The sequence below is a fragment of the Macrobrachium rosenbergii genome, chromosome 53, assembly GCF_040412425.1.
Source record: "Macrobrachium rosenbergii isolate ZJJX-2024 chromosome 53, ASM4041242v1, whole genome shotgun sequence".
NCBI lineage: Eukaryota > Metazoa > Arthropoda > Malacostraca > Decapoda > Palaemonidae > Macrobrachium > Macrobrachium rosenbergii.
The window spans coordinates 12,532,824-12,557,376 of NC_089793.1; the positions used below are offsets into that span (position 1 = coordinate 12,532,824).

The 24,553-nt window shown below is 35.1% G+C and overlaps 1 protein-coding gene across 2 annotated transcripts in view; it reads left to right on the plus strand.

The window, feature by feature from the left end:
* Nucleotides 1-23,818, plus strand: part of l(3)02640 (porphobilinogen deaminase-like protein l(3)02640) — a 327,247-nt gene extending 303,429 nt beyond the window's left edge. The window contains exons 1-7 of one of the 2 annotated variants that reach the window (XM_067096678.1): nucleotides 9,409-9,638; nucleotides 11,864-11,936; nucleotides 12,231-12,364; nucleotides 12,689-12,824; nucleotides 14,731-14,912; nucleotides 17,685-17,882; nucleotides 18,632-23,818. In XM_067096678.1, coding sequence (XP_066952779.1) covers nucleotides 9,567-9,638; nucleotides 11,864-11,936; nucleotides 12,231-12,364; nucleotides 12,689-12,824; nucleotides 14,731-14,912; nucleotides 17,685-17,882; nucleotides 18,632-18,937 — 1,101 coding nt within the window. In that variant the 5' untranslated portion in view covers nucleotides 9,409-9,566 and the 3' untranslated portion in view covers nucleotides 18,938-23,818. Of the gene's footprint in view, nucleotides 1-9,408; nucleotides 9,639-11,863; nucleotides 11,937-12,230; nucleotides 12,365-12,688; nucleotides 12,825-14,730; nucleotides 14,913-17,684; nucleotides 17,883-18,631 lie in introns of those variants that run through there. The other variant, XM_067096679.1, reaches the window with a different exon arrangement.
* Nucleotides 23,819-24,553: the final 735 nt, after the last annotated feature.

The following is a 24,553-nucleotide window of genomic DNA, read 5'->3' on the forward strand; positions in this document are numbered from 1 at the left end:
CAGCGATCTAGCTTAAAATTTTGCTCTATATTACGGAAAACATCGTGCGAGCCCACAGAGATGAGGTTCCGCGTCGAAAAGCAGTTAGTTAATCAGCTCATACACCGAGACATTCTTCAGCGTCCACGAGAACCGACCCGCCTCAAACGCCCGGAGGAGCGTCGGCAATCAGGATATTGGGCACTTCACTACGATAACGCTCAAGCTCATCGATCTCTCTTGGCCCGTGATTATCTGATCTCGACTGGTGTTATTACGTTCTCACAGCCTCGTTATTCACCCGATCTTGTTCCCGTCAATAATTAACCGTTTACGAGAGTAAAATGGTACTTGAAACAGCAAAGGGTTTCAGATAGGAAATGGAGTCGTAGATGCTATGAGCAAGGCACTCAATGAAATGTCAAGAAATGGTCTGAAGGAATGTTTTCAGCATTTATGGACATGACAAGAATATGTGATGTCATTAGATGGATGCTGCTTAAAGAGAGGTATTGCTATTATGTGAACACACAAATAGAAATATAGGTTCTAAAACTTTCTGACTCTACCTTATATGCATACACACACGCAGTGATCAGTGGTATACATTTTGGATTTGGAAGGCAATTAAATTATTAGGATGAAGTTTGAGGCCTTACGTAGAGGCTAGGACACTTTTCATTGTCCGAAGTGGAATTAAAACACTGAACACTGAGGTGGTACAAGAAGAAGAAATTGGGACTTTTTAATCCCAGGGAGTTACAGCATTGAAAATGAGAATGTCAGACAGTTTTATGATACCATCGGTGTTAAGGGTTCTGAGTATTATTAACACCTATCCATCAACACAGTTCAAGATAAAATTATCTCAGTAAACTCTTTACTTGATTATTTTCTGATTTCAGTTTCACTAGATAACAGTACATCATGGTAATGACACTGATCTGCACAACGGTTCTCATATTTTCTGACCCAGAGACTAATTTTTGCAAGTTATAATGATGATAATTCCATATAAAACTACTTGGGTGCCACATTTCCTTTTTTACAGATATTAGCCTCCTGTTGCATTGATCAGGTCAAATCACCATTAACTGGACCCTGTTCATCTTCAAAAACCTATATACAAACTCATGTGGCTTGTAAGTTGGCAGTCATTTCACATCCAGCCACCAGGGTTCCCTCATTCGTGAAATCCGTTGCCACCGTGACATTCTTCTGAACGCAAAATTAGCATTAGTGGGAACTTTTCGTCTGCCAAAAGTTACTGCATTTGGAAGGAATCTTATAGGTAAGGAACAGAGGTACACAGCAGGGGTACCGTTTTCGTCATGCTTGAGGTCACCATATTTCTTACGGTAAATTAGCATTTTATTCTACAAAAAAAAGTTTTATATGTATATGCTTCCGAGTAACAAACAAAAATGGCTATTCATTAATTCCATTTTCAGCCACCAGAGGCATGCTTTTGTCAAATCTAAAACTATTATGACATCCCATAAGACCCCCAGTGGGACCCTTTTCCCTCCAAAGAGTTGCGATAAAACGCCCTATAGAGGCACTTCACTCTTCCCGAACAGACATTTTACACCCGTAAATAATATTCTTTATGCAGTTAATGCCCGAATGTAAACCATCTCTCTGACACTTTTATTACTTCTCCATCTCCCCAGCACTTTTTTTTAACATCTCTCTCCTTCTCGGTCTCAGAACTTCCGATTCATAAACCGTTTAAAAGAAAAAAACTTTCTTTCGTACTCTCTACGTATCCAATTAGCCGTCTGACCCATCTTGTCGCTAAGGCCAGTCTTCACGTATCACATCCTTTCTTTTCTCTCTTTATTCCCCTGAGGTCATTTCTTTCCACGTTAATTTCGTGGACATCATTTTGTTGACCTCTTCTTTAATCTTTATCTCACGTTACTTTCACTTTGCAGTATTTCCTTCGCACAAGAGAATTTGTTCTTTTCGTTTAGATCTTTTCTTCCGTACACCTCACTTTTTATCTCCGCTTACTAAGTTAATCACTCAATCATTCTGCCCGTGCAAGTAGCGATTACCGTTGTATTCATTATCCCGGGTCAGCATCGTAAATTGAGTGCATAAGCCACTCCTTTTACCCGTTTTACTTGAAACCGCGGAGAGAAGTTCCTCTTGTATTCGTCATGTTTTCTTAACCTTTCTCGTTACTCTTTCCATAAGCATTCAGCGGTCATCTAGGCATAACCCACTCAGTTTTATGAAGAAACGGATAAACATAATGCGTGCGTGTTTGTATATTTACATAATTTCCCTTGTGAAATTCTTGAAACGCTCCTTATATATTGCCATTTTCACCATCCACAATTACCATCTCCGTTATTCATGATGTGAAAGATACAATCTTTTGCTTTGAATTTCTACCCTGTCACGCAATCGTTTTATCATGTGCACTCGACCTGAAAGGCTTTCCATAAACACTCACAGCTTTGCCATATTAATATATCCTTTGTCATCGGTTGCACTCATCAGTCAACGCTTTCGCTGATAGGTACAGCAAGTCCGCGCATGCCCCTGGGCTTCTCCGCTTGCGAAAGTCAGCAGTTCCTCTATCACTCTTTGGGGTCCTTCCATGGAAATAGACATTCGCGTTAAAAACTTACTCATATATGTTATGACAACCTTAACATATCTCACTTCCAGCCCTGTCTTTTTGAACCTTGTCATTGTCTGACTTTCTAGTGGTGAATTACAGTTGCCGCCAGCTTTTGTAGAGTAAACTCAAATCCCCATTTCTTGCGTCAAGGTTTCTCTTTCATCTTCAGTCCTCGGGAACCCTCCGGGTACTTAATTCTTAGTTTTTAGATGGCATGCCTTTCTCTTTTTATCTAGCTTTCTGTGTAATTATTCCCCTTTATTTAAACTCGTCCTCCCCTTTCCAGAAATTTCCCACTGAAACTTTTTTTTTTTTTTTGGCACGGCACACCTTTCGGTTGTGGTTTATAACCAAGATCGGTTGTGATATAGATTTGCCGTAGAAGGATTTCTGATAAGTGCTTTAAAACAGGTATGAATAACACAGATAACTTTATTAACAAGAAATTTCTAATAAAAAAAATTATGTGCATTCTCATATATTTATATACGGGAATAGCAGTAAACTGAATAAACTGAACGGGCAATAATACAACAATAGTAACAATAATAATAATTTTCTTTGTTACTTATAAAGATAACGTGAGCTTGAAAATTTGATAGCAAGCTTATCCGTGCACAAAACATTTTCTTAAAAGACTGCATGTTAGTTCTGTCTCACACGACTGCCCTCAGGAACTGCGAGGACATGAAGTGAATATGGGGATTTTATGTAACACTCAGTGTCATTTACAGAGTGAGCAATTCTCTGTACACACTCACACATACACACACAATACACACACACACACACACACACACATATATATATATATATATATATATATATATATATATATATATATATATATATATATATATATATTATATAAATATGATGTATATGTGTGTGTTGGGATTGGTATTGTTTATTTCTCACTTCTTTAGTTCAGTGAGAAATTTACTAAATCATTACCTAATCTGATATTACTATTAGATTGTCAGGTTCAAATTAAAATATTCACTTCATTTTTATATAACATCTTAAAGCTGTATTATTTACAGCTTTAAGATGTTATATAACGATAAAGTGAATATTTTAATTTGAGCCTGACAATCTGATAGTAATATATAACTGACAGAAGGAAACAATAAAGGTCCCGATTAAAACACGAAAACTCCAAGTATATGGAGAAGTAGAGACAGATACTCGCGTTTCTTTCTTACAGATGCACAATTTAATACATTCCTTTTGTAAAAGGATTCAAGACAAAATTTAAAATAATGTTTTGCATTATTACTCTATAAAAGTATCACTGTGAAATTTTTTACCTCAGAAATATTACAATTCATATAGTTTTACTGGTTGCATTTCTGCTACGTTTAAATATAATTGGATTGCCTCTAGGATAATTGCCACTCTTAATCCCGTGTAATTTTTTCAGTTTCATCACTTATATTTCATATATATTTCGTGAAGTTTGGATTCCAAATAGCATTCATAAAATTATGTTGCATAATTTTCTTAACGCCTTTTAGTTTAATATTTCTTGTATATTTTTCTTATGAGTAGTTCATATCAAATAGCATTTATCGCACTGTGTAGCTTATGAATTTTGCATTAAGTACTGTGAAATGCATTTGTAAGTTAACAACGGGTATGGCGATTATCTCACAAGAGTAAGGAATGGCAAGTGAGTTACTGCTGTCATATGTCATTCACAATAGTAGAAAGTGTTTCATTTTGTTATGTACTTTATATATTTCATAATGTCGTTGTTTGAACCGGCATTGTTTGTACTGTTATTATTATTATTATTATATTATTATTATTATTATTATTATTATTATTATTATTATTATTATTATTATTATTATTATTATTATTATTATTATTATTATGAGAGGAATGTATTAAAAGATGTATGCAGTTTGCTTTGATAAATATTGTATGTTATCATGAAGGTTAGACTTGATACTAAGAAATTATTTTTCACTTTAACCTTTGCGGTTATACGTAATCATTATTACATTCTTAACTTATTTCCAACTGTAGTATGGTTACAGAGTTTTAATTTCAACAATAATCACTTGCGTCGAATGCCCCTTAGCACTTTTGGCGTTTCGAACAATTTCAACTTTACAATTAACATGAGTTTCCCTTCTCCTTTTACCTTGAGGCTTTGCAACCTATTAACATTTTCTCAAGTCTAATTTTAGGTTCGCAAATGTGGTTCCAAGTTTATCTTTTTAATTAGTTCGATGACAAGAGGTTCTTGCCCCGGAGATAACAGCTATCCGGGCGAAGAAGGGGAGACAGCAATCCTCTCGTATTGTTTGGCTGACATTCTCCGATTTTGTCTCGATAGATGGTGATGTGTCTTCCCGCTATTTTTTTCCCTCTCTCTCTTTTCGACGTCACGGGTGACAATTCGCGTGGGTGGCCATTTTTAGTCTGTTTCTCGTGGGTGTTTGAGCCAGGATTATTTCGATCAATAGATTTTTGGGGGACTTTTTGCAGCAACGGGAATGCACACGTAAGCTGAATTTGAAATGTACAAATGTTAAAGATTCTCCGGTTACTACGTAGAAATGATGCACGTGAGCGTTTGATTGGTACAGAAAACTCAAGGCCAACACTACTGTATTGGCCTTGAGAAAACTGAACGACTGTAAATGAACTGCGGTACAAAAATTATGTGACTTCCATGTAAAGAATGGTTTTATTCAGGAAAGGTTGTATGTATGCTGAAGTTCTGCAGATCAAGTTCCTGGTATGAAAGTTATGTGAGAAGTGTAGAAGTACAGAAAATTATAATATATGCCATATACGAACTTACAGAATACATATAGTAGCACTGATAGAGAGATCTTATGCTGGAGAACACCTGTTTAAGAATCCATAGAGAAACATGTACTAAAATTTATAGAATTAAAATGCAGGGAGTACTGAGGATGTACAGTATGTTGCAAACGTAAGATGTCAGTGAAGGCTGCATAAGAATATGTAAATGTGAGGTTCGGTAGTTTAATTATAAAATCGTCTAATGGAAATGATCCGACGAAAAAAATATACTTTAGTTTAACCAGACCACTGAGCTGATTAACAGCTCTCCTAGGGCTGGCCCGAAGGATTAGACTTATCTTACGTGGCTAAGAACCAATTGGTTACATAGCAACGGGACCTACAGCTTATTGTAGAATCCGAACCACATTATGCCGAGAAATGAATTTCTATCACTAGAAATGAATTCCTCTAATTCTTCATTGGCCGGCTGGAGACTCGAACTCGGGCCTAGCAGAGTGCTAGCCGAGAACTCTACAGACTCGTCCAACGAGGAACTACGAAAATTTGGTAAAAGGTCAAAGAGGATGCAAGAAAGGTCCAAGCAACTTAATGTTCCACGGAGAGAAGAGGGTAATTTGGTCAGAGTGACGTATATTTTAAAACGGTTGAGAAGAAAGAGTAGAGGGATTTTTAAGAAGTGAAGGGTTAGTTTGGTTGAAGAGAAAAGCGCGAGTGTGATATATCGCCTTGATATTCAGGAGGAGGGAAAATGTTTGCAAGATAGGTGACAGGTCCAATTAAGTATACGGTTGGTCGAAGTGCTATTGAAATTTATGCGCTATTGAAATTTTCTATGTTCTACGGAGATTTTTAATGCGCTACTGAAATTTTTGATGCGCTCAATTCTGCAGGCAAAAGAGTGAATGCGTCACAGACAGTTGCCTTGGTTTTCTTCGAAGCCACTCCTTTTCAGATGAAATGTCTTTATATATATATATATATATATATATATATATATATATATATATATATATATATATATATATATATATATATATATATATATTACATATGTATGGGTTTATATCCAGGAAGCGCAAGAGTGCTCTTATGAGGTTAAGAGGTATACGAGTATAGAGCAGTGTGTCGGGGTTGCGTAATGCTGCCAGTGAGCCTTATGTGTATCGGTGTATGAAGCAACTCACACCGTGGAGTTTTCTTCACGGGGTTTTCATTCATGATTTAGTATATATATATATATATATAGGTGTGTGTGTGTTTGTATATACATGTGCTTGCGTGGCCTTCAGTTATACAGGTATTGCAGCAGGCACTGGAAGTCATTATGTACTTCATCGACCATTGGGAAAGGGAGAGGAGGATGAAGACCATGAAGGCTATGAGCACTTCCGTGATTTCCTCGAGAGTTTCGCTCCAGCAGACGATGAAACAAGTGGAAGTAGAGGAGGAGAGTACGGAAGCCCACTGAGTGTCGTTTGTGATGCTGTTGTTGCTGAAGTTTATCATCAGAGTAGTCAAAATATAAGTAATGCCGAAGTAGGTCGGCGTTTACCAGCTTTGTTGCCGCACTCTAGTTAATTTCCAGAACGCCAAACGTTTCCTGTGATTTGTCTATGTTGTTAGTAATTATGAAACTATAATATCAGAGGCAGGTCGTTTGATCTTGAGTTCCCTTTTCCGTTCGAAACATTATTCAGGAGGAATCTGAAATTTGAATAACTTGCCTTATGAGAGCATGCGTGACGGGCAGTATAAATATTTCTCTAAACTTCTTAAGCTGAAATCTTCATCGCATTATCATTATTATTAATAAACTCCGATGAAGCGAGGTTAATCACAAACAACATACGACCAAAACACAACAGTGTCTAAAGTCAGGAACTAAACACGACTTGATAAGACTATTTCTTCATGATTGACTCAAGAGTATTCTCATGAAAAGCCGAGTACCAAGTCAGGAACAACCATTCCCGACCCATTCACGAACATTCCCAATTTGTTTATGGCATGTGACCGCCAACCCCGATTGTTTTAATTAATAGAAACCAGTCTTGAAATTGACACTAGTGAGCAAGTATCATAGAGAACTATGCCAACTTGCTCAGACAGGAACAAGACAACCGAAGATTAGTTTCGCGAATAGAGTGCCGGCTTTCCAACCTCGTGAAAGTCGTAAAGGATTTGAAGAATAAACTTTAGCCAGAGAAGAAGTCGCATAGAACGTAGGGCTGAAATGACAGAAATAGAGGGCCGTTTTGGTGACAATGATGCATTGTCCCCCAATTTCCGGAAAAGAACTTTCTGGCGTGTCCTTTTCTATATGGCGGTGGTGAAATGAGCATTCAAACGCCTAATGACTAGTAAAGCTTTTTTTCCTTTGACCTAATGCACATTGGTTGGAGCGGGCGGTAAATTTAGTATAGATATATTTCGGTATTTCATCAGCAGAAGCTGCATTTCTCGATCAGTTACTGCCTTTCGGAAGACTAACAAAATCCAAAGTAATGGTGATCAGCAACAACCGAGAAAAATCAGTCAGTGCGTCTTCCGGAGAAATTACGGAAGATGGTTAATGATACATGAAATAACTCTCTTTAGGGAAACCACATATTATAAAGTCATCACTATGAGGAATGTGATGAATTACGTAACAATACAATCCTTCTGTTAATTAAAAGGATGTCATAAGCAGGGTCACGGTGCTGAATGACCAAATTAGATCCCAGTGCTTGGGCTTGTCCTTAAATTTCATAATCCATCCATCCATAAGCAGGGTCAATACCGAGCCACTCAATAAAACTAGAATCATCCAACCTTGGAGGGAGGGAGGAACTGTTAGTACCAACAGCTTAGGAAAAAATAATATCTTTTCGATTCATGGCCTTAAAGGACCTTGCAGTACCTTTTCATGAACAAAATAGGGCCCGGGGTTATTTAGTGTCAGCAGAAGCTTAAAAGATATACCGGATGATAAAATTAGATAGTAAACATATTCGAGATAAAAAAAAAAGTAAATCAAGAAAAATAAATTAACTCTATAAAGTAGATGCAGAATATATGCTGTTGTATACAATGGTATGAGATACGGACAACGTGATAACTAGAAAAGCAATTTTTACCTCCTTACCAGAGGCGGGAAGGACAATAATAATAATTTGAATTTAGAAGTATAATGCTCAGAACACCGAAGTGAAATTAATAAGAAAGGTTTATCCTTAAAACCACCCAAACAGCCTATCATACCTTTAAAAAAAAAAGAATGAAAATGATATCAGCATCACGCCGACGACCCTGTAGTCCTTTATGCTCTTAACTTTGGAACAGTCTCCTGCCGTTTTTTAGTGAACATTAATGTTTGTGAGTTAGAGAGGATAAAGCACCGTGGCATCTTGCTGCTGTGGTTTACTTGTTACACATTATTTTTAGTTCGTGTTACGAACTGTAAATGTGCATTTACCTAATTCCTTTTCGTTCTGTTTTTCTTTTCAGATGGGTATTCTGTTTTCTTGGATACTTGCTAAGCAATCGCCTTAGCTGGTAGGTTCGAGTCCAGAGGCTACACCATCTTCATCAGCTGGGTGTGCTGGCAAAAGGCCGGCTTGATATAAACAAGATGGTCAAACCAGCCAACCATGTTAAGCAATGTCATTGCCATTAAGCTTGTTCCATAAATATATTACTACGTTTTGCATAATAATAATATAATAATAATAATAATAATATGCATACACAGATGCACATTTCCTCTTTCAGTCATTCATATAAATGTATGCATGTGTTTCATATGCTCTTAGAATGTGAAGTATGATACTTCGACAGAGTTATCAGTTATTGCCACTCCTGTTCATAACACTACTTTCTGGTCTTTTTTTTTTTTACTTATTATGCATTAATATATTGGTAAATAAAATGTTCCTGTGTATGAGCTAATGTAGAATTTCAACATGGCTGCCCAAAAAACCACTTTGAGTAATAAAGGATCGTGGTCTACATAAATTGCAGATCTGTTTTTGCATCATTTCTTCTTCACCCGGTGTTACGAGGAACTTTACCTTCGGAGTATTCCGCAATCATCAGCCGTCGTCTTGGTCCGTACACTCCTTTACGGACTTCGTTCTGTCCAGTTTTCGGTGTTTTTAAAAATTATTTATAATTACTTCCAATAATGAGTGATAACGCAAATGGCAAAGATAACGGCTCTGAGTCGGTGTTGAGAATTGGTTCCAGAGATAGTGAAGTAAGTAAAAGTGAAATAAGTTCTCGGTTAGGCTAGTTGGCCATATGTAAGGCTGATGTTCTAGCCTTTATTGTAAGCAGTCACCAATAACTGTATTTATCAGGTTATTACATAGCATATATTCAGCTGGTGTAGAGTTTGTGAGTCATTGTTGACCAATTTGGTAGAGGGAGCCTTCTTGCATATGAACCGAGCAATTAGGAGGCCTACTCATGTTAGCTGGGTGAAAATAATCTAGCGAAGGCCAGTCTTATTGGGTAAATTTCTGCAAAATAGGCCAGTGAGAAATTTACACGACCGGAGATTGGGAACCAGGTGAGAACGCTGGATTCAGTTTTCGCCGACGAAAAAAAACCTAACCTTCACTGGACAGTCGTGTCCTAACCAAACCAGACCTTACTTTCCTAACCTGACTTGGGTTGCCGTTCCCTGACCTGGCCGGAGGCGTAGCCCCCTCCCCACCCTGGAGCCCCACAAGTAGCACTGAACATTGGAAACATGGACTAAGCTTCCACTCGGGGGTAGTGCCTGGTCGTTCTCAAAACTACTCAAAGATTGATCTTGCTGGAATTTCCCACCTTTCGACCCCTTAGACTTTTGGCTAAGAGGGATTTATTCTAAGATAAATAACAGGGTAATGCAAACTGCAGGTTCTAATATATAAGCAAATGAAGAGGTTAAAGGTTGCTCATGAAAGAGAGGCAAAGGCATCCTAGGTTAGGGAATGTTAGGTTATGATGTTTATGCCCCAGGAAAAACAAAACTGCATGAGCAGTATTGTAAATGTACATAAGAAAACCATCATCTCGGAACATTGCTTCTTGTGTGATTGTTTTTTCATAAATGCATGTGAAATTGGCTTAGAGAAAAAATCACATTTTGTAAATTATCTTGCCTTTATTCAATGTATATTATATAAAATTTGAAGTACTGTAAAACCAAAACACAGTTGGGCAATGAGCGTCAAGGTTCTCTTCACAAAACATTCTCTAGTAACTCAAAATTATACTTGTGTATGATCATTTGTTAACATATGGTGTTCCTATTTTAAAATAATAAATTAGACCATAATTTCATAAAACCAGGCTAGAAATATCTGGCAAGGGTAGCGATGGAAGTGCGATGTTTTCTAAGGAAAAATAAGACATTCAAAGCAAGAGACCCTCACAGTCAATGTATGGAGTAATTTTAAGAAAACACAGTAATTTTGACTCAAGATCTCTTAAAACCCCAGTATCAACAGTTAAATCCATAAAGGCAGCAGCACAGGACTACAGTATATGATGAATAAAAATTCTAGCAATTTAGTAACTTTTTAAGAAGCACAAATATTAAACATCAGAGAGGTAATAAGTTTTAAACTGGATTTCATGCTGACTTTGAAATTTGGTTGCCTCAGACCTCATTCACACCTCATCAGTATTATGTGACTGGTACCTCATTTTCAACATTAGCTTTTCTCGTGTGTCGTAACACAGTAACCTAAAGATTTGGAAATAACCGTTCATCCACACTTACCAAAACACACGTGAACTATCTCAATTAAACTGCTGCCTGCCTGCACCCCCACCTCAACCCCTATTGTCCATTACTGTAATTGCCGAATGGTACCACCTCTGTAAGATTGATTTCCATGGAAAATGGTTTCATTATACAGTAGTTATTGACGTAGTTATTTTATTCATTAAAAGCATTATCTATACATTATAGAATTACAGCAGTTAATCTGTGCAATGATAATTTAATGTAATTGAAAATATTTTTATGATCACATCAAAGATTGAAGGCTGCAGATCTATGTTTAAGAACCCCTTTATTAAGAGATCTCATGCCGTAATTATGATTACTAATATGTGTGATACCTCTATTATTAACAGTCATTTGTAAATGTTATTATATAATGCTTAGCAATTTTGGGAATGTTTAGTTTTTCAAGCGATATCTTTGATGAATAAGCATTGTAGTGTGGAAGAATTTGCCCAAGGTTATGATTCAACCCAGAATATTGTCATGATTCAACCAGAATGTGAAATTGACTCACGTACATGAATCTTTTCTCTTTTTCATGTTGTGGAATTCAGATTAATATTTTCGGTATACAGTATACTGTTTAACAGTTGGAGCAGTGTTTATTCTGGCTAGTGTTAGAAGATTTTATTATGAAATTATTTTTATTAAGTTATTTTTTAAAATACTTAATAGTTTTTCTTTTCATTATCCAATAGCTGGCAATGAAGCAGACAAACATGGTGAAAGATGCTCTTCAAAAAAAACATCCTCACTTAAAATTTGAGATAGGTAAGTAAACTATGGATTTTTAAATTAAATAAATTTGCAAACATTATCCCAAAATATTTTAGCCGTTAGTGCATTTATGCATAATATTGTGATTTTGATTATTTATGATAATACACAGCTACTTTGGAATTTGGTAATGTTTAAGTTTTTATTAAACTGAGTTTGTTGTAAGGCTTTAACTTTTGCAGCAAAAGATATAGTACTGTAATACAAATGTTAGTTGACAGTGTTTCTCAGCCACTTCTTATCACTTTTTTCTCTATTATGTAACAATTTTATATTTTTGTTTTACAGTAACTATGAAAACCAAAGGAGACAAGATTTTAGATGTCGCTCTCTCCAAAATTGGAAGCAAATCTCTCTTCACTAAAGAACTGGAAGTAGCCTTAGAAGATAACCTTGTTGACATCGTAGTCCATTCTTTAAAGGTATCTTTGATGAATTTTGTCATTTGAAGTAACTGCTGGCAGTTTTTGATTGTGGATTTTTACATAAGACTATACAGGAATTACATTTTGTGCATTTCACCCTAGCCCTTTCAATTATTGGTTAAAACTATATGCTAGTCTCCTTTGCTAGTATGGTAACAGTTCATATGTGTAACCTTGTAAAAAAGATAATCTGATTAAAAATATTTATGATAGTGTGTTAATATAAAAATTAAATATATTTTTTCATGTGAAAATGCTGTTCACTGATTTTAATTAATCCAACAGTATATTTGTTTTTGTTTTTTCTTTTTTTATATTTAGGACCTTCCAACAACCTTACCAGAAGGCATGGTGATAGGTGCTGTCACGGAGCGGGAAGATCCTAGAGATGCAGTTATTATGCATCCCAAATACTCAGAGTGCAAGCTGGCAACACTCCCTAAAGGCTCTGTTATTGGTGAGTGACCATTTTTTTTTTTTTTTCACATCATGGTAATGTGAAACGTGTTACATAAAATTAATTCTCTAGGACGACTGTTCATTTTTGCGTTAAAGTGCAATATGTATGTCTGCAGTACTAACCATACAGGCTGTACCTTAGTTAACAAACTTAATCCATTCCATTATGCATCAAAGTGCATTGTTTATGTCTACCAACCATAAATGTCATACAATCATACCTTGGTTAACAGACTTGACCCATTCCAGAAGGATGACCTTTAACCAAATTTTCCTTAAACCAAGTGAATTTTTTCCATATGAAATAATGGGAATTGGATTGAGCCATTCCTGACCTCCTAAAATACAAGAAATGAAAGCATTTTAACTCTGAATTAATAAGACACAGAAGTTATTACAAATGAAACAAAAAAACAAATTGAATATAGATTAAATAAATGCAAATTTGTTTCACTTTACTGATAATTAGGAGAAGAGAGATTGTGAGGAGGAGGAGAGATGTTATTGTTTGGAAGGGGAGCCCCCTTCCAGAAAACCAAAAGGCAACTGTGCTTCTGGGGTTGTTTCTCTTTTCTGTCTTTTCTGCTGCTGTCTTCTTGAGATTCACTGTTTCTTTCTTTAAAAGCCTGTCCAGTGATTAATTTTTTTTTCCCTGTATTGTAAAATGTTCCTAAAGTGAGAGGTAGCATTGTCATTCAGCAGGTATATAACATGGTTTGTTACAACTTTGTCTGGGTGATACTTTTCAAGGAAACTGTGCAATCACCTTGTTCTTTTTACATATTTCTTTTATTAATGATTTAGGAACATCCTCCCTTCCTTCTTCCTCCACTGAATACAATTCCTTAGTTATTGCTGCTCCTTCTGAATGTCCAGCAGTTCTTCCTTGGTTAGCTGTGCTTTTTGCTCCTCTACCAACTGCTCCACATCATCGCTGACCTCCAAGCCCATGTACTTGCGTAGTGACAGTGTCATCCACAATAGGCTCAATCTTTCCTGCATCTGTAGCCTTCTTAGGAGCCATGCTGAATTATGTAATTACTGTACTGTAATTAGCACTCAGGTATGAAAAATATACTTACATTAGTTTAGCAGAGATGTGCACTGAGCAAGATCTATGCATAAACTGAACCTTCCCCTTGATTCAGCTGGGAACTGCACACGTGATGCATGATAATCCCATACACGTTGTATGGCTGATTGTCTTTTTCTCTCCTTTAACTGAGCAACTGTCTGTTAATGGAGTGGATTATTCCTCAGACAAAAATTCCTTTAAGTGAATTGTCCATTAAGCAAGGTTTCCATTAAGTGAGTTATGACTGTATCATGACAAATGATTACCTGAATCTGTATTTTCAGTTAACTTTTTTTTTTTTTTTTTTACATAGGCCTGCTGTACTCATCATTATTTTTCAGTGTTTCAGCATCAGATTTTCTCTTTTACAGTGATTCTGTTATAAGCACATTCTCTCTGAAACCCCATCTGGTCTAGGTCTTCATCTTTGCTTTTTTTTTTTAATGTGATCTTCATGGCCTTTCTACCAGTTTTTGTTGTGCTACCTCTCACTACTAATGTTTTGGCTAACTTATTTCAATCTTTACTTAAGACTCGCCCAAACCATCACAATCTTTGAAGTTTAATTTTTTCACATTGGTAATATGATCTCACAATCCAGACATAAACTTAGTATTTTGTAGTCACACCATTTCAAAATCTCCGTTATTTTTTCAGTGGCCATGTCCCTGCTGTTTGCAGTAGAACAGATATTATACGTGCTGTGTTTACTAATTTAACTGATTCTCAGTTAAGCACAGCAATAATACCATTCATAAATTTCATGTAGGAAAATTGTTTGCCCATTATTGCCAAGATTGAATTTTGATATGTAAATTTATATTTACAGGAACTAGCTCATTGCGTCGTGGAGCGCAGCTGAAACGCAAGTTTCCTGATTTGACATTCCAGAGTGTTAGGGGTAACCTTAATACACGTCTTAGGAAACTAGATGAAGCTGATGACTATGCTGCACTAGTACTTGCAGTTGCTGGGGTTGTCAGGATGGGATGGAAAGAAAGAATATCTGAGGTCTGTACACACAAGGCTGTTTTAATATTGTAGACTTTTGTAAAAATCTTCTCCCAACAGTTTGTAGGTGAAAATTGGTAATTAAATGTACAGAAGTCATTACAATTTATTTTGGTTACAGTATACATAATCTGTGAGTCAGAATTATTCACATGTAATGTTACATTATCATGCTATCCTACTGTAAGATTTGATGTTGCAGCAGTCACCCATGACAGATTGTGTGAAGCTAATTGTGAGATATTGCACAAGCTATGATAGCAGAGAATCTCCAGTTTTATATCTCATTGGTTAACTAGAATGACTTAAAAATTTACAGCATCATAATTTTGAGATTGCTTGAATCAAGTATTTGGACAATGAACTTTGATTTATTTTATGACAGAATTTTTTTATAGTCTGACTTCTTACATCCGGCACCCTTGGGACCAGGCCACAACTGGACCACAGAAAATCCCAGATGATAGAAATCACTCATAAAATACCCCCTTTGTAAACAAAGTCTTGCCAGCTCATTCCACATATACATTGCTGTGTTATCAAAAGTAGAACAACACTTATGAATAATCACTATCATTCATTAGGTTCAGTTCCTTAAGAAAATTCTGGCCTGCTCCATAAGCATCTTGCCGGAAATGCTTTCACCTTCACTATGTCTGAGCTTAAACCACTCTGTAAGTGCACTGTGAAATTCTGATCTCCTGGCACCTTTCAATGTTTTCTGGCACTTCAAACTTCTCTGGGTTTTGTTTTCAGCATAAACCTAAAAATCTGTTGCTTTTGTATCTTTATACTTGCACGTGTTTGTGTGTGTGAGAGAGAGAGAGAGAGAGAGAAACTGTTAGCCCAGGTTAGGTTTTTACACCAAGAGATATCCATTTGCAAAAGTCAGACGATACAGCTGTAGTAAGAATACAGTAAAGATAATTTTAATATAACTGTTGTTTTACATACTGTATGCAATTATACTTCATGCATTATTGTTATATTATCCTATAATTTGTGAACATAGCAATCTGCCGCCATTTGGATTCTTGTAATGTTTACATTCTTAAAGTCATCACCTTATTGCGTTTTACCAACATCATCACAGTCATTAGTTTCTAAATGAAATGCATTTCAGAGATTCGCTTTTTTTTTTTTTTTGTAAATTATCAGAGCAGGTTTTTAAAATGCAACTTCATTTATAAATGCAGTAAATTAAATTAAGAAAAGGTGTGATTTTGCCAGTATCAGATGTTGCTTTTGCCTCTTCCAAAACATTCTGTGGCCTGCACATTATAAATTTCTTCATCCACAGCTACAACCATAAATTTTGTGGCCTAGTACACAACACATTCCTCTCCATTGCATGAAGGATGAATAAAAATTTATTTTATTTTTATTCGTGGAAGTCACCATTGAAAATGAGCAAATTTTTAACTAGTGGACAACTGCAGCACAACCCTTAATTAACGTGTGGTAGTTATGGTAACTGATATTGGCAAACGGCATGCAGTAGTAAGTGGTTGTTAAATATAAGAAATAGTAAGTTCTTAGGCAAGTCACAAGGCTGCTAAGCCTGATTTAGTTTAATGTACGAAGATTTGCATGTAACTTAATGAACTTTTGCTTCTAGGCCCATTTATACTCTTTTTAGTTAAAAGCTAACTAAGATATAATGATAGTAGGATCTACCAAAACTGAGACAGGCTTAGAAAGCCAAACTTAGTGTAATCTGCTGAAATTACATCTTGCACTGTACATGATGTAGGTGATGATATGTCTTTGGACAAAATTTTAATGTTCGCATGACACATGAAATTGAATGATACTTGCAAATTACGGTTTTGTGTGATACCCTGTATATATTTTTGAGTTTCACAGAATGTTTTCATTGGAAATAAACTGTGCTTGTGCATGTACGGAGCAAGCTTCAGTTCTGCCCAAAAAATCCAAAAACTGAAATGACATGGTGCCGCCCTCATAACCACTTAAGGACTAATGGTGGCTGATTCAAAAAAGTCCTGGATCATGGGAGTTGCTGGACCAAGGAGTGCTGGATTTAAGAGGTTGGACTGTACTGTATTAGGAAAATATTAAACACTATAATGTGCTCGTGCTGTCAGAAATGACAGTAATATGAGAGAGGGTCAAGACAGCAAGTCCTGACCTTTGGAACATTAGATATCACCATAAAGCTCTGACCAATGTACCTTCATTTTAGCCATGGAGTTTGTTACTCGTACAATATGATTGTTAAACAGAAAAAGTATATGGATATGTATTGTATATTATTTTGTAGAGTTATATTGTATTCAATGTGACCAGTAGTAAGACCTGTCATGTTAGGATATGACACTTACCTTCATGGGTGTCATAAAAAGTGAATGAGTACTGCTAGGCCCTTGTGAGTGTTTTTACATTTACCAGAGTTTTATACCATAACTTTCTATGTGAACCAACTGTAAGTAAAAGTGGTCGTGTTGCAAACTTGAGATCTTTAAGTTGAGACATAGCCTCCTTGCTTGTTGAACCAGACAGTGCTACAATAAGCGTTTTGTATTTTCACAGCAATTTTTATTTATTTTGTAGTAGTTAATGGCTGTCTTTATTGAAAATTTTCCCATTTATTTGTCTGGTATAATGATGGTCTGGTTCCCATTTAAACTGTAAAAAAAGCTGTATTAGCTAATAAGAAACATTTTCAGCTCTTGAAAGAAAGAGTAATATGAGAAATTTTCTGTTTTTTCTTTAATGATGTATTGTAATCTCCCTTTGCTTTTCCTTTAGTATTTGGAGGATGACGTGTGCATGTATGCCGTTGGTCAGGGTGCCTTAGCAGTTGAATGTCGAGAGGGCGATGCAGCTACTGTAGAATTGCTTTCGCCTCTTTGCCATCTTGATACCACACTTAGAACAATAGCTGAAAGAGCTTTCATGCGCACCTTGGAGGGAGGCTGTTCAGCACCAGTAGCTGTCCACTCAAAGGTATAATATATTGGTATCATATTTTTCAAATGGAATTTGCATTGTCGGTAACTAAGCTATGTGATGATTCTCAGTTTGTGTTTAGATATTTTGAATTTGAGAAAGTATACAAATATGTGGGTAAAGTAACCTCTCTCTTATCCTTCCTGATAGAACTAAGGGGTTGGCAAAACAGCAATATACAGATTAGAACAATATCCTACCTTTGGTGTATGCTAGCCTACCCCCAAACCTTTCTCTCTTATATACTTATCATATCTGTGCACACACATTTAGCCTTTAAAGTAAAAAAATGAGTATTGTAGCTCCATATGTCACGTACTGATCTCTGATCAAGTTTGAAGACTTGTGAATTTTATCACTGTCTAGCTATCAGCTTTCACGACTCAGAATTGGCAGATGAAAAAAGGTTATTTTAATTGTTAAGAACTGCATTTTTTCAGTGGGTATTTTTTACAATATTTTTATAATCAGTCATGTAGGATATTTTTTCAAAACTTGTCAACAGTTAAAGGATTCTGAGCTTGGCATTGTTTATTTGAATAAAAAAAGAAACAGGTCTAGTTAAACACTAAAGCTTTTATGATGGAAAAAATTAACTGTTTTATTGAGCTTTCCCCCTTATTTTCTAAGCAGAGGCCATGAGAGCCAATGACTATGAACACAGGAAGACCATGAGTTAGAGGTAAATGTATGGTGTGCATATCAACAGGTTATGTGGTTTTTTTTTAATAAAGTTTCTATTTCAGATAACGGAAGATGGTGAGCTTCATCTTAAAGGTGGAGTTTGGAGTTTGGATGGGAAAGAAGAGCTTGTAGATACAAAGTCTACAAGTACTACTGCAGATGATGATGAACAAGACTCCACAGAGCCCAGAGTAAAACGACCGAAAACTCCACCAGAGAACTTTTGTGGATTAGTTCCACTCAGGGCTTGTGAGTATTCTATGAGCCAAGCTTACTCCCTTGGATTGACATTAGCTGAAAATCTACTTGAGAAGGGAGCTAGAAAGATACTAAGTGATGCTAAAGCTGGCAATGCCGCTGTAAGCTAATGATTTCTGATTAATAGTGAGAGGTAAGTAAACCAATTTCTTTTAACTGTATTCATACACTGGAATACTTAAGAATTGTCAAAAAAAAACCATTTCTCTTTGAAACATGTTGATATTGTAGGTACTGAGAAACTTATTACTGTTTGTTGTTGCCGTAGAAAAGGAATGATTTCAGCAAGACAAAAAAAATTTTCATAAAATTTAAGATCAGTTTATTAAAGTGATTACAGTCAGAGTTTTCAAGTAAGTTAAATGCCCAAGCTATGTATAGTTCTGCAGTAGGACCTGATAAAAAATTTATATTTATAATAAAAAATGGAATGATATTCCTTGTACTTAACAAAAGTGAGAGTTTTTGTATGCATTTTTTAATTTGTCATCTATGCCTAGTTGAGGCCTAAAAAGGCAATACTGTAGTGAATGTGTGAATGTTATTTTTACTCGAGTGTGATGAGATTTTGAATATCTATGGGACTTCGTATGATTTGGGCCATACATATGTGATGATTCTTCCATCTACTTTTTGTCTTTCATGACAAAGGTTTAACTCTCATAAAATTAGCCTGTACTTTTGGATGCACACAGCCTAAAATGCTTCAGAATACAATGAAATTTCTTTTTATATTCGAAGCATTTATGAAATGCTATAGGAGTGGTACTATATTCAGACAGTTGCTTTTGTTTTTTGTTGTTTGTAATTGTACTGTACTTTTATTTCTACATACTTGAAAGTGGCTTTGGAATTCTGTGTTATCATGGTAGGCTATAGTAATCGTTATTTTTATTTATTTATTCTTTGACATAACATCCCTCTGGAATCAATCTAGCCAGATTTTTCTCATCAATTTGCATTTTAAATATTGAGCATTGTTTTTGTCATTACACATGACCTGAAAATGGTTATCCAGGGTGACATGCTAGAATTTCTTTCGTTTGATGTTTATAACTGAAAAAAATTTATATATTTACAAATCATGAGGTGTGCTGTACTGTAGGACCCATCTTAATTACCAGTGTCTGTCTAGTGATGGGAGGTGGTGCAATAGATTGCATCCCTTAACTGATACCCTTTATATTTGTACAAAGTTACTTTTTCATAACTTTGGAGTATTTCTCTTCTCTCCTTGCATGATGAGGTGCTGTTTTCTGCCATTTGTGCTTCTGTATTAAGTTGAATATGAAGATAGTATGCAGGTTACACTGTATTAGGTTTCATTTTGTATGTATGTGTGTGTGTGTGTTGAAAAGTTGAATCAGAAACTTTAGGAAAATTATGAATTTAGAAAAATCATAGTAATTTTTCTGTAATTTAGTTGTTTCACAAAATGGTGAAATTGCGAAATTTGAAACTTGGTTGAAGGTTATCTTAAAGTCTTTTGTACAGTATCTGTTTTTAATAGCTAATCCTCAATTTTTAACTAATATGACAATGAAAGTGACTGACGTAAATTCATCTGACAATTAGTGGCATGAGTTGGAAAAGGATCTCTGTGAAGTTTTGTGAAACTTTCAAACCTTTTCATTTTAGCTAATAGTTCAATTTATAAGCTGTCAAGTTAATTGGCATTCTTCAGGCTAATCATATGTATTGTGAAAGGTTTGAACTTGTGATCTAATTACTCTATTTTAGATTGAGGATTCTTCTATAGTCAAACAGTGGGATCTATAGCAAAATGTAGGCAGAGAATAAAGTATAACTTGAAATTTTTTATTGAATAATGAAATAAGCCCTATTCTCTCCAGTCAGCTTGATTTTACTTATGATTTTAACATTTTAAGTATATTTAATCTCTCTAAATTATTTTTATGGCGTAAAATGCTCCTGTAGATATAAGTACAGTATGCTTATGGTGGTAGATTTTTTTTTCCTTTTGCCTGTAGTACTTCATGTGTATAAAAAATAACTTACTGTACACTTTTGGTAATGAATGGTCTTTAAAAAGGTGTACATTAGTTACTGAAGTGGAATTATGCACAATGTTTATAGATTAACTGTACTAATTTGTCGACATACTCAAAGGTTGTTGTGTGGGAGTTCTTTCTAGCACTGATTGTATGAGCTTTTAAAAGTAACTACAGATGCTTCTCTGCTTAGGAACTTTCAGCTTACAAACTTTCAGAGATACGAACAACTGTGATCGTAAAGTAAAACTGTACGTTATTATTTATCATAATCTTCTTAATGTATTTAGGTTTTGTATATCATTTGTAATAATAAAATACTATAAAATACAGTACAGTACTAGTATTGTCTTTTAGTATGAAAAAACACAAATAATCGTACTGTATATATTAACTGAGTATATCAAGTTGGACTCACGAACAAATCAAGATATGAACAGCTGTTCGGAACTTAACTCGTTTGTAAGTAGTGGAGCATCTGTAAATAAAATTATTTACTATACTGTACATGAAGTCATCTCTTGATATACCATGTGACATGAATATGAAATATATCTTGTAGTGTTAGTGACAGTTTTGCAGCTAATAATATGAAATATTACTTGAAAAGATATTACAACTCACCTGTAGACATAACTTTAGGACAGTATTGAACTGTGATATTTACACATTACTTCGTCATCATTAAGAGTCGTGCATATAATATTGACACACATAATAAAAGTAGACATTTCTGTAGTTTACTCAGTTGCTCTCCTATGAAGATATTATCTTTGTTTGAACCTGCACAGTTTTTTAGTTGCCCTTGTTGAAGTTGTGTGTTTGATTTATGAGCAAGTTGGTTAAAAACTTTTGGGGCATTGTGTGTTTTGCTATGAAAAACATAATATTCATAAATAGATTGTAATACTATCAAAATCTTTGTAAAATAAAAGCGGTAATAACATTCCCATTTTCAAGCCACAGGAATGTTAGTTTAATTAGTTATTCATATTCATTTTGTACCATGAAATTTTTTTTTTATAATTCCATATAACTTGTGTAAGAGTATATGTTTGCCTACTTTGCCTTTTGGGCTGCCAAGGGGCAAGAGCCCATGCTGGCATATGATCAACGTAATCTAAGACAGACGACCTATTTTGCTGTGCTCCACATAGTATGCTGAGGGAAACTTATTAAGTTGCTTGTAAGACAAAGCCTGCCTTAGTGGTGATAGCCTGTATAAGGCTTTCTGGAAATATCCCATTTAGTATTTTTATTTTCACCTATTCTCTTTGGTCTTTCCCCACATATCTGATCAAGTTTTTACCTTTGCCTTAGTTTTCTACCTCTTGTTTGGTATTAAACATCCAAGTGTAACTAAACATGAAGCGTTCTTTCTTTATGATTTTTTGTAGTTGTTGATTTATTGTTTTCAAACAATTTCTTATATCAAGTTTTAGTTAGAGAAATTTTACTGTACATCTCGTTGGCTTTTCCTTATAAAAAATATTTTGTAAAGAATTATGGGCTTTACGTAGTTTTGCCTTTTAAATACTACCTAAGCAGTGTATCCCCCACTGTAAGTCCCCGTCACCTGTATTTTTCACACTGTTTGGCATTACCATCATGTTTGTATTATAATCATATAGGTTATTGATAGAAACAACTTTTTCAGAAGAGTATTGGACACAGATCTATTGAAGAAATACCTTGTCAAAATCCTTAAAATTTGTAGCCTAGCCAATTAGAAAGTTTTTACAAGCTGTAATAGATAAAATTGAATTAATCTCAGTTCTTTTATATAGCAGACCCTTCAGTTCAGCACTAAGGGAGCTAAGATTATTTAGCACTTTCGTCTGGGTAAACTATTTTTAGAGCCCAGTATCAATTACAGCAGATTACTTTTATATAAATTTTCCTTCAATAATATTGAGAAAATTAGTTTGGATCTGAACATAATTATCATATTTAAAATGCAGTTACTGGCTGCAAACCTGCTGGTTTTTAAATTATCAGGATACTTTGGACTTAAGGTTCATGATTTAAGCATTCACTCCTTATCAGGAATTTTTCATCTAGTACATACTCTAAGGATGGCAGAGAGCTCCAAATCATGCTCCGTTGTCATCCCTAGGGAAAGGTACTTTTTGTTGAGGACCATTAGTCACCAGCAGTCTGTTGTGCAATGTGTTATCTTAAAACTTTCATGAGTGGTAAAATAGATCTTGGCGAGACAGGATGCGTATCTGTTTTATGCTGTGTTCTCAGTTGCTGCACTGTTTTGTAGATTACTGCAGAGCTTATGATATTTCCTGTGTAGTGCAATATAATTGCTCACATTTAAGGTAATATAGTTTCTATTCTATTTTTTCTTGGTAATTCAGCATGTGGCATAGCTAAATGTAGTCGTTTAGGTTTAAGTTCCAGACTCTTGATTGTAGCAGGAGTTATTTGATTTGACCACATTGTGAATCAGCACAATTAATATGTTGCAAGTTATTTTGTTGTACTTATTAAAAACTCTGTTAAAGCATTGTTATACTGTATTAATATGGAATGTTTGTAATTACAAGGAAATACTTTATATAATAGATATTGAAAATATATTTTTATATGGACTGGATATATATTTGTATGGTAAAACAAGTTATTCATTTCCTATAATAAAGCAAAGCATTTAGTTTAGTGCTTAAGTACAATGATCTGTTAAAGCAGGAAGAGTAATACAAAAGGAACAATGGAAGCAAAAAGCAAGAACAATTCATGTGAATAATTTAAGAAATATTGTTGCCTGTATTGTGTTAATTCAGTTACATCTGATCCAGTAAAATTGTTTGGTCTTATACATAGTATAGTATATTTTTGCTTACAATTTGTAATTTTGTTAATATATTTTTAGCCAGTTGTTTTTTTTTCTTTTTATGTATACTGGGTTTGTTTTGTTATACATTTAAATAGTGTCATTTGTCATCTACATAATTAAAGCTTTGGATTGCATTGGGGATTGTCATTTAAATGATTGAAGCTGCCAGTCAAATTCTTGGTTTGATTGCTGAAATGCATGTATTTCCCATATACTGTACATTAATAGGTAATCCCTGCATATGGTAGTACAGGCCGTATTGTGCTTGTCATAAGTCTTTGTTCTCTCTACTAATGGAACATTACCAGTCAATCTAGTTATTTCTCCATTTCATCCCTCCTCATGATTCACAGTCCAGTGTGTCTTCATTATAACAAATGTTCTTCCTCTTCCAAGACCTGCCCCTCACAGTTGGGTTCTCAGCTCCACTCCTCTCTTCCTGGGAGAGTAACATCACTAGTTAGGCTTTCAGGCATCCCTCTGCCTTTGTAATGCCCAATTACATAATTCTATTTTGGCAAATGTCTTTTCAGGGCATGTTGTGCAAATACAATGTAATTCTTTAAACATTGTATGTATGATAACTTGTATGAATTCAGTGTGCAGGGGTTGTCTAAATATTTTTACACGCTTAATGTAGGATCAGTGGGTATTGACATTTAATGTACAAGTGCAATTAGACCTTCCTAAGTACTCAAGGATACATGGATACTAAGTTGTGAATAATGGAGACTGTTTAATGCAGAGTAACAAAACTTCTTAAAGCACTAAAATGCAAAAATGATTTTAAAAATGGTGTATATTAATGTTCATGAATTGCTAGGTCTTAAGAAGACTAAAATGAATCAGTATGTGCCAGTTTAATTTAT